Raw genomic sequence first — 14,573 nt, 5'->3', positions numbered from 1 at the left:
GTTTCCAGCATTTAGAGATCTAAGCATGCAAAGCTGAAAGAAAAGGCCAAAAACCCCTAAACCTAACGATAGTTGCAATGGAAGAGTAGTCTTCCACATATGTAGAAACATCGTCAACAACCTCAAAATCAAGTTGAATCACAATCATATTACTTACAAGAATAGGGACTGTTGAACGACTAACAGAGGGCATAGTCGAACGGGACCCCAACTTCTGAACAGAAGCACCAATACCCGCTTCAAATGCAGCCACATCCGCGTAGGAAATAGCTGATCTCCTGACAGCGCCCATAGACCCAACAGGGGAAGAATCCCCAGCAGCACCCAAAGGCCGAATGGCAGGAGAGGCAACCAGATGAGTCTCGACACAAGCAACATGGTCAGAACCAAGTGCAAAGAAGAGTTTAATTAATGCTCGTGCAAAGAAGATAGAGCCAAACTTTCTTGGGTTCCAAGTGTTCAACGATGTTTCTATTTTGCAGATTTGAAGACATAATTCCAATTGAATTGGAAAGTTTGTGATCTTACATGGTGGGGATTCATCTCACTAAAGAAGAGAGATTCTCTTGTACATGCCATTTTGATAAGGCCAATACCTTATCCTTCATGCAATGTAATGGTTTTAATTCTCTATCTTTGTCATCAGTGGCTTGTGTCATTTTGGGGTTAATTTGTAGAGGTTAATTAATCTCTCATAAATTACATATTTTGGAGGTAGTTATTAACCATAAAGGAGTAGTTCTTAACCTCCATGTCTATAAGGAGTCATTTTTGGCTTTGTAAGGGACCTTTTTGGACTTTAGAAAAAGGGAACGCTATGCTAAAATTTTGAGTAGAAGATAGTATTTGGAAAGTGTGTACAAATTTTGACTTTGTAATCAAAAAATTCTCTTAAGTTCTTGGTGCAAGAAATGTGAAGGAAAATGTTATTTGAGTTCTCTCCTTTCAAATTCTAAATTGTTAAAAATATTGATTCTCTTTGCAGTGAGCATTTTCATAGTATTGTGCAGATGTTTATGAATCTTTGGATCAACATTGTGCTAGTGCTAATTCTCAAACGTTGATCTTGATGGATGTTATTAGCAGTTTAAGTTAGTCCAAGAAAGCGTTGAAGTCATGTGGTGAATTTGTCATCAATGGCTTTCTATTGATCTTTTAAAATTTAATTTCACTTTTATTTGAAAATTTTCAAAATTACATCATACAAGGAAGCTGCCCCTATAAACGCAGAGGAAGGCCGCATATCAAGAGCCTATCCAACTGTTGTGAACAGTTTGCCACATACACTCCGTTGGGCCATTTTCAAGCGACAAATTTGTTTACCAACAATATGGTTTCCATGAATTGATATGTAAAGTGCTTAGTTGTTTATCGTAGATTCTAATATTTCTCGTCTAGGACAATGATTATTTTTTACAAGTTTGGTCGCTGAACAACATGCATAGAAGAGTTGTGAGCACAAATATTTGTTATACATTCTAAGAATATTAATGTGAAATTCACATGCAAAACCATTTAACACATTATCATTTCACTATATTTTACCAATAAAAACATTAAATAATAATTAAGAACTTTGTCATTACATCCCTTATTTAATTATATACTTGTCTTACACACATTAATTTATTTTTAAAAAGTTCAACATAATAATATTAATGTATATCAATTATATAATATATTTTTCTATGACTTCTCTTTATCTATATAACTATTGATCATTTTTAATTGTTTCATTATATATTATAATTATTATTAATTATGATTTTTGTTATTTTCAAATTTGACTATGAGGATGTAGTGTCGCCTATAAGAAGGGGTACTTTATGTTTCCCATTAATTAATAAATAAGAGGCAAGCCGTCTGAAAATAAAATGAACTTTACCTCAAGGTCCTGCAGCCTAATATTACGTATTATTTGTGATAAATAATGTGGATTATCTCAACAACACTAAGTTGTATAACTGCTGTATTATTTATGCGTCCTACTTATAAGAAAATGAATGTCTGCTCAATAGTATCAAGAATGATACCTCTAAGAAATTCATTGAACAGAGAAAAATAATGCTTTAATAGTGCTGTATATCTTCGATTGACAGATTCCTCACTGGTTATCCACGGGAAATGATTGAATAAGACAATAAATTAACTTTACCATTCTCGAAAAGGAAAATTTCCTATGGATTCCAATTTGTATGTGATCTTGGTCCTCGCATTATTAAGTCAAACATGCAAAGGATGACTCAGAAGAAATCATATATTGAATTTGCCTTCAAGATTGGAAAACCTGTAATCAGCTTTGGTTGAAATCAACAAATGTAACGCCTCTTGATTCGATTAACATGCTTTGAAGCCGGTTATAATTCTCAATCACATGTACACCTCAGGGGAAAGAATGCATTGGTCCCCTATACCTAGCTTTGACCTACCTTTGTCAGTGCATGAAACATGGCGAAATGAATATGAAGCGATATGGCTCTCTCGGAAATCTCTCTTGAAATTCTCACTGAAATCCAAAGCCACCGGGGAAACCACCTTCAAAGTGAAACGTGAATTGTTGCCCACCGCCGCCAAAAGGGTTGAAGCCATGACCACCCATACCAGGTTCTTCAATATCTTCACCTCTATCAAACTTCATTCGCTTCTCATCATCTCCAAGCACCTAAAATTAAAAAATTAAGGTCAAGGTCAATCTCATTGCCATATGGGAGCCCTTATATTAAATGAGGATATAAGTACAATAATGAATCCAAGAAGTTCTACAGAGCTACTATAATTGAGTTTTCAGCGAACCTCCAACAATGGCTAAAAGTTAAAAATGGATGTTACAAAATCCAATTTGTTGCCAGGCTTCCAGGATGCAAAATATATAGCAAATATGAATGTCCTGCCGACCGTTTGTATAATTATTTATTTAACATCTAATTAATGTAATGCTATATTTGCAAGTATTCCCACATACTAATCACCTTTTGCGTCAAATTTCTCTCTTTGGACCATAAAACATCTTTGCAACGGCATTTAATTATTGACCATAAAACAGTTTTGGGTAAGTGACGAGAATAACTTTTTATTATCTACAACTTAAATTGTGTCCATTGCTTATCTACGACTTACAGTGTAACTGAAAATATTTGAAACTGTTGCATTTATTATAATTTTTTACAAAAATTATTTAAAATGATTTAGTAATTTGTTTTAACTATATCATGGACATGAAAATTCATCTGTAAATTAACTGTTTGATACTGTTAAAAAACATATAGATATTCCTTATGCACACCTAAGTTGTCGGTTAATGTATAAGTACGGATTTGAGGTTCAGGTATGCCAGTAGGGCCAGCAATTTGTCAAATGTGATAGTGACTGTGTTAAACTATTTAGGATAGGCTCTCACCCCATAGCTTCGTTATCCAGACTTATAGCTTCGTTATCAAGACTTAGTGTAACTGTCTTCATAGCAACAAGTGTCATTGACTACATCTAATTTTCTGGAGCTTATAGTTTGTAAGTTGACTTCATACAAAGTAGATTATGATTGAAATTTCAAAAATCTGTTGGCATCTAATTATTGTTTATGCACTAGGTGGCATGCATTCTACAATGCAAAGTAATCAGCAGTATGATCATATATGACAAAATCCTATATTCCACAATTGATGGGATAAACTCTCGATTTTATTTGCTCTCTATATCTTGAAGAAATGTTTCTCGCTTTTTATACTTCATTTTTATGTTTTTCAGAATCCAATTTTTTCTGTTTTTAAGTCTCTTCCTTTTTTAAAATTTGATAGTTTTTGTTTGCAATTTTTTCCCCCAAAAGACCCTTTCTGCTATGAAAAGAAATAAGCCATATATATTTTACACGTAGCTTGAAAGAAAGCTAAAAAGGGCTACTTGTTGAGCATTATTTTTCCTTGCTAAACATCCATAATGATAAACCTTTGAAAATGGAGAATCTATACTTCCAAAAACAAAATGATGTTTGAAACTAAACCCATAATTCTTACCTCATATGCTTCTGCAATTTCTCTGAATTTCATTTCTGCTTCCTCCCTATTGTCAACATTCTTGTCAGGATGCCACTGTAATGCTAGCTTTTTATATGCTCGCTTGATTTCTGCAATGGATGCAGTGTTTGAGACACCAAGAATCTTGTACCAATCTTTCCGCTTGCTCAGCTTCAAAGAGTGCTCAGCTCTCTGTAATACTTCCCTGATATTCATATCCTGCAAGTTGCAAACACGTTATTAACTTAGAAGTCTGTGATTAGAAGGGATAAGAAATTAAATTAACATGTTTTATTTTGGTGTGCTGCAAATTATCAGTAAAGATGTCCCAATATAGGCAAGACTTGATTATAATAAAGCTGACAAAGTTCAAGTTAAACAGAAAAGCAATCAGTTCTACCTCGTAAAGCTGGTATCTGCTTGGTGATATCCCATAGGCAAACAATGCTTATGTAAGAGTTCCACATACTTATGTCAACCATTAAAAATACAACAATATTATTCAGCCAGGTATCGAAGGACTCAAATGAAATTGCTCCTCTCATCCATTACAGCAATGGACCCTACGATATACATTAAAGTCATATGTATAGCACCTACGTCAGGGATTTGATCCACATTGGATCATTTTTATTTTAAATTCCTTCACACATGTTATTGCGTTGTAAAAGACTCTGAGAGGCCTAGGACCCAAGACAAATCTAGACAAATTACCCTATATCACCTGTTTATCTCTAATTTTCGTAAAACTTAAAAGAATCGTGCATGTGTTCAGCACATCATGTAAAAGTCCAGAAATCATCTCAGCAGAAATCCATGAAGGCCGAAGGAATCTGCCTATGAGTTATGTTTGGTCATTGAAGATATTAGAGACATTATATGTTCAACAAAAGCCAGCCTGAAAATAGGAAACTACTTGGAATGTGGATCCATTAGTTTGCCTTTATTGGGATGCTTGGTCATTCTCTTTATTGAATTTTGAGCATTAATTGAAGATATTAGAGACATTATGTGTTCAACAAACCAATCTGAAACGAAGAGACTAATTTGGAATCTGAATGCATCAGTTTGTCTTCTATTGGATGATTGGTCATTTGGATCTTTCTTTAGTGAGCTTTCAGCATTCCTTGGTTAAGAGAGCCACTGGAAGAAGATAAACAATCCATCAGAATGAGCTCAACATGCAGAGCACAGAATAAGGAGAAGAAACCAGATAACAAATAACCTTCTGACATTTTACCCTTGCATTTCGTTCATATAGATTCAATAGACACACCCACTAGATGGAGTTCCCCATGCTAGGTTTTATTCAGGTTTACTTGTGTGTGAGTTCGTTAATATCCATTTCACATTTTGCTTGTTCAGTTTTCAATTCTTCATCTAAATCAAAAACACCACCTATGAAAAAATGCACCTAGGCATAGTATCAATTTGCCACATGATTCCACAACGTACTGATAAAGACTAGATAAGATTGACACTAATGAATTGTATATTGGTGTAACCAAGCTAATTATTGATCACATTGGTTTAAAAACTACTTATTGTTCCTTGAAGTGTGGACTGTTATATTACAGGTCGCAATTGATGCCATAGGCAAGATTAACAAGGTTAAGAGGTTAAAGAAGCTAACAACCATTGCAATATAATATTTCCAACGTTGAACATGTTGGCGATATGTAGCTTCAGGAAAAATCTCTGCCATATATGATAATTATTGAAGATAGTTTACCATGATGCTGTTCATCCTTTTGCCAGAAATTATTTCCTTCATATGTTTCAACGGTCTAAGGTATTGTATAGTCATTTGTTTCATATTTGATGGGATGGCGACATTGAATAGACAGGCGGAATCATTAAAAAGTCACAGCAAACAAAACTTGAAGGTACCGTCTTTTGTGTGACATGGACGCCATTCTTGTTTCTGCTACGGTGGTTATTCTTGGACCATCGCAGGTTATGATTGGCAGGTCATTTCTTGTATCAGTTACTGGTGTTCACATTCAGCATTGTTTTACCTTTAGTCATTTTTGGTGATGATCGAATATATATCCTCTCATGTGACCATTGTGTGGGTTGGTTCTGCTATTTATTGCATGTGCTTCTTGCGGTGATTCTATTTTGCATGTGCTTATTGTGTGTAGCATCCCTTGTCATTATTTAGAGTTTTTTCCCTGTGTGAAGTATAGGCATTGCAGCTTCAATATCATGGTAGAGAGGATTCCACGTATTGATTACTAAGCATCTGTACACTCAGAGGAGGATTTATCATATTTCAGTTTGAGAGCATTGTATTCAACCTCTATTATTATTCAATAGAGCAATATTTTGGTGTGGCTGGGATTTTCCCCTCAAGTTGGAGGGTTTTCCCGGGTATAAGTTGTGTCTTGTATTTCTTGTCTTATCTATTTTTTGTTTTGTGCTATTTCTGTGATAAAATCAACAAAACTGTCAAGTTAGAGGGAAAATAACTAAGGAACAGACCCCTGGATTATGAGGACAAGAAGCAGGATTATAAAGTTGGAGACAAAACTTGTAAGCATCTCCCAGTTTGCTTAATTAATGTGAAAAAACCAAATTTACTTCACAAGTCTTATATTTGAATATTGTAATGTTTATTTAATGGCCATCTGAGTTAGTCTTTAGTTTATTAGATAGTTTCTAATTTCATCTTTAGTTCATAAATATTTATTTTCGAAACATTGACTTTGTAAATTTATACAAGGAGCCTTCATCTCCTCTATTTAATACAACATAAATTTACCATAACATGGTATCAAAGCGGGTTGATAGAATTTCATTAAATTTGGCAAAATTTTAAAGAAAAAATTGAGCCTATTTTAATCTGGATTTTTTTCAGATTTTTGTTTATTGATTTTTAAAAATAAAAACCATTTGAGGTATTTTATGAAAATTTTGTGGTTTTGTAATGTTCCCGTTTTAGCCAATGTCAGCTATTGGTGTCATTAGCCCATCACTGCCACCCTCGTGGGCTAATGTGGTGGTTTGAGGGTTTCTATTTGTTCAGTTAACCTTGACAGAGGGCACATTACTTCTCTTTACCATTGTGGTGATTAGGATCCTATCTTTGCATCTTTTTGTTTGGCTCAATTTGAAGGACTGCTATCTATAGTAAGTCATTTCTAGCCACATGCTATTATTGGTGGGGTACTTAGGTGTCGGGCTCATGAAGTGAGTATCTAGATTTTGAGTTGTTCATTTGGAGGAGTTGATAAGATATTTATTTAATCAATAATCATTAATTAAGTTACACTTAATTAATATAAAGTTGAGCTTACTAGGCAACAGCATACAACACAACAGTAAGTTGTAAGCCTCCCATCTGGGAGGTGTTCAGTTCGAGGCTACTCGAGTTTAACAGATAATAATTAATCTACACTTTGGCCCATTACCCCATCAAAAAAAAATTAAGCTTATTATGAAGTGGTCAAGTTCATTAAATGACTACTTAATAAAATGTTACTTTGGTGCCTAAGTCTTGGAGGGATATATAATTGAAAGTTATATTTCAAAACATCAAAAGCAAACATAAACAGCTAAGCAATTTTTGAGTCATGAAAGGTGTTAGAATGAAGCCTCTTGATTGATTTCTTCTTGGGAGATATAAAAGCCATTATGTGAGAAACTATCTTGACGTTTTCTTTTGATGAATTTGGTGAAGAGAGTTGTGACAACGCTTTGTAGTTTCAGATTTGGAGAATTGGCAATTCTACCAAGTTTTAACAGCACCTTCTGTTGGTTAAAGGTCCAATGAATTGTGCCAAGTGTTTATCTTATCCAAAGGCCAAGATTGATTCAATAGTTTCTGGAAATTGGTGATTAGAAGCTCCATATTTTTCCAGAATTGATTGCAATGGCAGAGGATATCATTTTACACAATTTGCAGCTCATAGAAGGGTCAGTGTTTGAGTTTATAGGTCAGCCACAGATCTTCTAGAGGCCATGATAACTGAAAGGGTGACAGTTTCTTGGAGGCGCGTTTTCGTAAAGTTGGTGCCTTAATTTTGTGAATACAAGCCTCGGCATCAGATTTATACAATTTCCCGAGGGCCATGTTTCAGCTTGTCATATCAGCTATACATGCATTTGGAATCTAGGTTTTCTATATTTGCATCTAGTAATCACAGGTGCATGAATTTGTCATTGTATATTTGCAATTAAATGTTTAGCATATACAGATTTCTTGTGCTCAGTTTGTGTAATTCATTTTGAATTTCATGCATTGAAATTTCAATATTTCAAAAAAACAAAAAACAACTAGAAAAAATATACTCTTAGCCTCCTCTCCGGAGGCTCTTTAGCAGCTATTGGATAGAATGGCTTCTTTCTACGACTCGTGGCAGCTGGTGTTTAACCTAGGCAAGACCCAAGTTATGGCCATCAATGGCTTGAAGACCTTAAATCTACACTTCTTTTTCCAGGGTGAGGAGGATAAGATGTCTTTTGCCTACACATATCTAGGGGTCAAGTTTTCTTGTCCCTGTTTTTGCTTAACTATACAGTATCATTCTAGCCAAGTTTAAGGTGGATCCTCTCAGATTCAGGACCATCTTCGACTTGGTTTGCTTGCTCCACCATCTTCGATGCTTTGCGAATTCAACCAAGGTCATCCTTCTATGCAAAGCAGTTTACTGGTATACAAGATAGGGTTATTGTGCGTCCTTCATACCTCTCTTAGCATTGGACACACGTGCTCTACATCTTCTTTGGCTCTTTCAAACCGGGTCTATAAGATCACCAAATTGATAAAGAGGACTAGATTTTCCGACTATGAGACATGGGGGAGGCTAAGATGGAGACGCTTTATTTTTCGTTGGCCCATTTACTATGAGATCAGAGGGAGGTTCTACTATCTATTTAGAGGGTGTCGGTCTCTCTCATCCTTCTTCAGGTCCAGCAATCAATGATGCTTGGCCCTATATCTTCAAAAGACCGAAAGGCTTTGAGACGACACTTACAGGTTCAGTCTCCATCAAGACAGACCAGGAATCAACTCAACACCTCCTCCTTGTTGGTCTCTCTAGCTTGGGATACCAAGCAGTCACTTGGTCTCCCTACCTCGAGCGCATTAGGTCAGTGAGGCCTTGCAAGAGTTACACACGACAGCAGCTCTCAACTTCCAACGACTCTTAGAGATGGCACAGAGCTTCCTCTCATCATGGCTTGTACCATATGGTTCTAGATTTGTTCTCCGTGACAAGGCATGACTAGCTTGTCGCTAATTGTCACTCTCATCTCTTGTTTATGTTTTGTTCTACTTTTCCTCAAGCACCATTTGGTGTTCCCGTTTGGCTTGCTTCTCTTGTTGTGTTCTAGCGGTCTCTTAGACCCTCTTGGTGGTCTCTTGCTGGACATTAATAAAATTATCTTACTTTTTTAGTGTAATTGGAGCTTGTTTGACACCATTTACACAAAGAAGTGTAATAAGTTGACTCAACAACACCTCAGTGATCTACTTTTTGTGCAAGACAAGTTTTGACTTCATAAGGTAGAGGATTGATTAAGCAGCCTATTGATTTGGACTACAAAAATTGGACCATGTAGAGTGATCTGCCTACTTGTTTCTAGAGGATAAATTCCAAATTTGTTAATTTTAAGAGGCAAGCTATGCAGGATGTGCGTAGCAAAAGCAAGGGAGATTGGATCATCATTGGATGGGATTGATATGGCAAAAAAATCATTGCCATTTGGCAGTAGGGTAGAGCCACAAGCAAAATCTTCTAGGCCAATAAGGAGCCAAACTCGAGCACAACAACTATACCATCTATCCCCCAAATTTCTACTAAAAAGGGGAGGAGGTAATTGTTAGAACTCATAATGTTTTACTTGCATGGAAATTATTGATGACTCTTGTCAAAATCAATCATCATAACATTGCTATCAATTAGTAGTGAGCTATTGTATCCATTGTCCGGTTTCATGTAATGGTTCAATTTTGTAATCCACGTGGATTCAAGAATCAATAGAAAACACTTCCTCATGGTGTTTAAATTTTGTCAAGTTTTTATCAAGTCAAAAAAATTGAACTTTCCAACTACTCTACGAGTCAAAGTTTGCAAACTATGGTAGGGACAAACTGTTGTGAGGTTTTCACACCATCGCCCCAAAAATTTTGGGGACCCCCTTTTTTCGGGCAAGTGTTGGGAATTTTTCGATTGCCTTAGCAAGATTTTAAGTGGTCCACAGCTTTTTGAATTGACAATTTTTACACCTTAGACGCCTTCAGGCCAAGAGGGGATTTGGTTTGTTTTCACCCGGCACTAAACTTGATTTTCCAGAACATGTAATTTTGTCCTTAGGCCTGCAAGTTTCATACGGTAACATTTTTTTCAATGGTTAAAATGATATCTGGCAGGATAAAATTGCAAATTTTGCACTTAGAAGGATTTTTGAAAATATGATATAATTGTATAAGCTTGAGCATTTTCAAAATGAATTTTGGATTTAGTGGTTTCGAAAAATCTTGAAATTTTTTGGTGAAAAGAATTTTGATTGTGAAATTGGATTTAGAGTTTGAATTTCGATTGCCAGAAAAAGGATTTATTTTTGTTTAAAAAATTGAAATTGCATTGCAAAATTGAAATTGGATTAAATTGAAAAATCTCATTAATTTGGTTGAAATTTTGCCTAGGGAATTTTAGAAATGTTAAAGGAAATTGGTAATTTGGAATTGAAAATTGTTTTTGGCTTGCTAGATTCGATTTTAATGATATTTTAATACCCAAAATGTTGTTAAATAAAAATTTTGACATCTCCTAGGCTTACCTTGTTTCTATTTTGCAATTATGGATCAAAGCGGCAATTAAATGGGTCAATTTCGTTGTAGGGCTCAATTATTTTCATATTTCATTTAAATATGGGCCATCTTTGGGGGTTTTAACTTAAATTTTGTTTCCCTCCTGGCAGGTCGGCACTCTGGAGATCAACTGGAGGATATAAGAAGGGGCTTCCCCCCTCTTATTTCCTTGTCCATTTCATCTCCTCTTCCTTGGTTGTGTGAATTTCTCCTCCAGCTGGGTGAATTCTTCCTTAGCAGTGATTTTTGGGGTCAGATTTTTCATTCTTTGGCAGCGATTTTCTTCTTTCAAATTGGGTGATTGCTGCCCTAGGGCAATTTGGAGGAGCAGATCCAGTTTTTGCAAGATTGAGCGATTTTTTGAGGTCTAAGATTTCCTTCTTTGGCAGCGAATTCTTCCTCCAGCTATGGCGATTTTGTTTGGGGTGGAGGCAAGGCGATTTAAGGTCTGATTTTTTGCATTTGTGAGTGAGTTTGGGAAGTCGAAATTCTGAAAAGGGCACATTTTTTTGCAAGCAATTCATTTGCTAGGGCATCATATTTTGGAGGATTGAAATTTCTGATATCTGATCTGAATTTGAAGGGGCTCAATTATTGGTAGAAGGCAGATTTAAAGTAAGATTCTCATTCATTTTTAGAGGTGAAGATTGGTTTTAAAGACGGCTTTTATCCCTTGTTCTTGCTTGGTTCATTTCCCTTATCTTCTTCTTTCACTTTTCATCCACCACTTCATTTCCATTAATAGGCTGAAGTTGCGAGATGTAAGTGTAGATTTCATGATAGGACACTTGGAAAGGTAGAAATAAGCTAGACCACCCTAGGATTGCAGTTCGGAGATATAAGTGTAGTCCATCCTAAGGTAACGAGGAGGCAGAAATAAGTGGTAGTCCCACCCCTTGGATTGAAGTTTGGAGATTGATAAGTGTAGAGACAGAATTTGGAGAGGCAGAAATAAGCTAAATTTCATCGATAGAAAGAAGATTGGAGATTGATAAGTGCGGTCCATATCATTCAGAGCGAAGGAGCAAAAATAAGTGTTTAGTATGGTGGATGTTAGTGCAAGCAAGAACCCAAAGGGAACGAATACCAAAAAAGACAAGGAAGACATGACGCCTAAGACCACCTTCTCGAAAGTGAGACGAATAAGTGACACCAATATCAGCATGGTAAACATGGTACAGTTGAAGGATAGATTGAAAGAAGAACAATCCCCCATGGCGAAGAAGATCTACAAGAGCAGAATTGTACACACGGCGGCTTTCCATCCTACCTTGCCTTGTCTGGAATTGGTAATGGAGTGTGCATCCCAATTTGATATTGTAACCAGGTCCATCATTTTTTATGAAGGGAAGAGAGTGTTGGCTAACATCAGCAGACAAGTGGTCGAAGAAGTATTCAATATTCCCCAGCATAAAGGCATGACAGTGGTAATAATGGATTAGGCGGCCAAGTTCTTTCAGGATAATCAGGAGGCCTACTTCATTCATCTAAAGTAGAATTGGTTACACGAAGGCAAGAAGGGAGTTACCAAGTCGTCAAAGCTCACCAAGTCAGATTTCAAATCAAAGTATGGCGACCTTATTGTGCTTCTCAGCGGAATCATGGGCATGGCTCAAGGTATACAATTCGAGAACTAGATGTACTATTTTATTGATGAAATTGAAAATGGAAAGAGAAAATGTGATTGGGCTAGAATTATAAGTGAAAATTTAGAATTGCAACTCAAGACAATGCAAAATCAAAGGCAATTCTACATGGGATCCTATCTTTTCTATCTGATTGCAAGGCTATATGAAAATACTGGACTTAAGGCCGTAGGAGTGAGTGGCAATGGGTCGGGGCAATGTTTGGTGCATGAGTTCTATCCACAGCTTCATTTGCAAAACACCAAAGATTATAAGATGTTTTATGACGCCTTTGCCATGAAGACAGTAAGAATATTACAAGGGACACCTGCTAGGAGGCTCTCATCGGAAGCAGAAGCAAAAGTTAAGAAGTATGGGAGTTGGTTCATCCAATTTTCGCAATTCACATTTATCAGAGTAGCAGGAAGTACAGTTTGTCCCAAGAGACTTCCAAGGTACCCACCCGACAAGATAATTTTGATGGAGTTGGCTAGGCAACTTGAGCATAATGACAATATGATTAAACTTAAAGGTGAGACAGGGATTACCTTCTCATTTGGGATAGGAAATGATACTTGCCCCAATCCTGCCACGTTTGCAGTTACGGAGGAGTTAGAATGGTATCGTCTAGGTTGGTATAGAGCAAGACAAGGATTCGATCCTAATGGTCTTATCAAGGAACTTCACAAAAATACATTCGAACATATTCCTACTATAGAAGATTTTTGGGCCAATGCACAGCATGACTTTCATATGAGGAAGCTAGCTTTCTCAAGATTGATGAGGGCAATCAGATAGAGAGGCCTTGATATTCCTGATCAACTGGAAGATGGTGAAAATGTGTTAAAAGAAGATTATGATACAGTCGATGGAACAGAGTTGGGTCCAATGGATTGGGATGATCATCAGGATCCTTCCTTAGAGGCAGTTACAAGGACAGTTGATCTACACACCGAGTCATAGTACAATGAGAAGTTAAGGCAATTACAAAGTCGGAAGGTACACCTTACTTATGAGAAAATGAAACCAAAAGAAGAAGGTCAAGCGGAGTCAATCAGGCAGAAAGGTGGGGGCAGTAGTCAGCAACAAAGAGCAAGAAGAGAAATTCGGAGGTTGAGAAAAGTAAAGAACATCAAGAGCCTCCAACAAAGAGACAAAATGCAGCACCGTCAAGGGAGAGCATAATTGAGGCTAGGAGCCCAATGGGTTAATACAAGTGGACAAAGGGTCTCAGTAAAGGTGAGCTTTGATTTGAAATCAAGTGGTTACAATAACAGTAACGAATACTCTCCTCTCTCAGAAAACCAACATGGAGATGATATGACAGTCACTAGTGAAGTAAGCCAACCCCCTGAGGCTATTGGTGATGCTTTACTAGTCGAACCGAATCCAAATTTGGGGAGATGCACTGCACCACTATGGTTAAGGCAATGCTTATGCCAAGAGGCAAGGTGGTGACTGTCCGAACAGTTGAAGATATTCAAGGGTTAGTGGAAAAGGAAGATAGCGAGAAACAGAGACAAATTGCAAAAACGGCGGCAAAGGTAATCAAGAGTGATGATGACAGTCAACAAAAAGTTTAGCTTGCTATACCAAAGGTTAGCAAGGCAGTGGATGAGATTGTAGCCCAGGAGTATGAGATAGTAAAGCATAACTTGGAAAGAATCACAAATGACATGGAGTGTGAGGAGATCCAGGAAGGCATGGTTTCAATTAGAGAAAGGTTGAAGAAGGCAAACGAGAGGACTGTAAAGTTGGAGGCCAAAAACAAGTATTGGAGAGATTGCATGCCTATCCAACAGTTGCATCAGGCAGCCCTTCCACAAGACAGCGGGAGCAACATAGAAGAGATATCGGCTCAACTACATGAAATCAAGGATTGGCTCAGTGATATAATTCAAGATAGGCAAAATTTCCTGCCTTCCTTTATCTCGACATTCAGGTCATTGGTGGCTATTAGAGACAAATTCAGAACATTTGAAGGGGAGTGGAAGGATTTCCTTCCAGTCAAGGACTTAGCCATTCCCAGGCTACGGGCATTTATCGAGCTCCCAAAGAGATATTTGGAAAGAACCAAGTTGGTGGATAGAGGAATGAGTATGGTGGAGTCTTGGTATGTTG

At 36.8% G+C, this 14,573-nt stretch overlaps 1 protein-coding gene across 1 annotated transcript in view; it reads right to left on the bottom strand.

The window, feature by feature from the left end:
* Positions 1-2,047: 2,047 nt before the first annotated feature.
* The window catches only part of P58IPK (DnaJ P58IPK-like protein), a 49,764-nt gene continuing 37,238 nt past the window's right edge, over positions 2,048-14,573 (bottom strand). Inside the window, exons 9-10 of the mRNA XM_089793422.1 lie at positions 4,011-4,229; positions 2,048-2,662 (exon numbers count right to left, since the gene is read on the bottom strand). Coding sequence (XP_089649548.1) covers positions 2,504-2,662; positions 4,011-4,229 — 378 coding nt within the window. The 3' untranslated portion in view covers positions 2,048-2,503. The remainder of the gene's footprint in view (positions 2,663-4,010; positions 4,230-14,573) is intronic.

Source organism: Cupressus sempervirens, chromosome 7 (genome assembly GCF_028749045.1).
Source record: "Cupressus sempervirens isolate cs-2001-9-10 chromosome 7, ASM2874904v1, whole genome shotgun sequence".
Lineage (NCBI taxonomy): Eukaryota > Viridiplantae > Streptophyta > Pinopsida > Cupressales > Cupressaceae > Cupressus > Cupressus sempervirens.
This window is presented reverse-complemented; position numbering and strand designations above follow the sequence as displayed.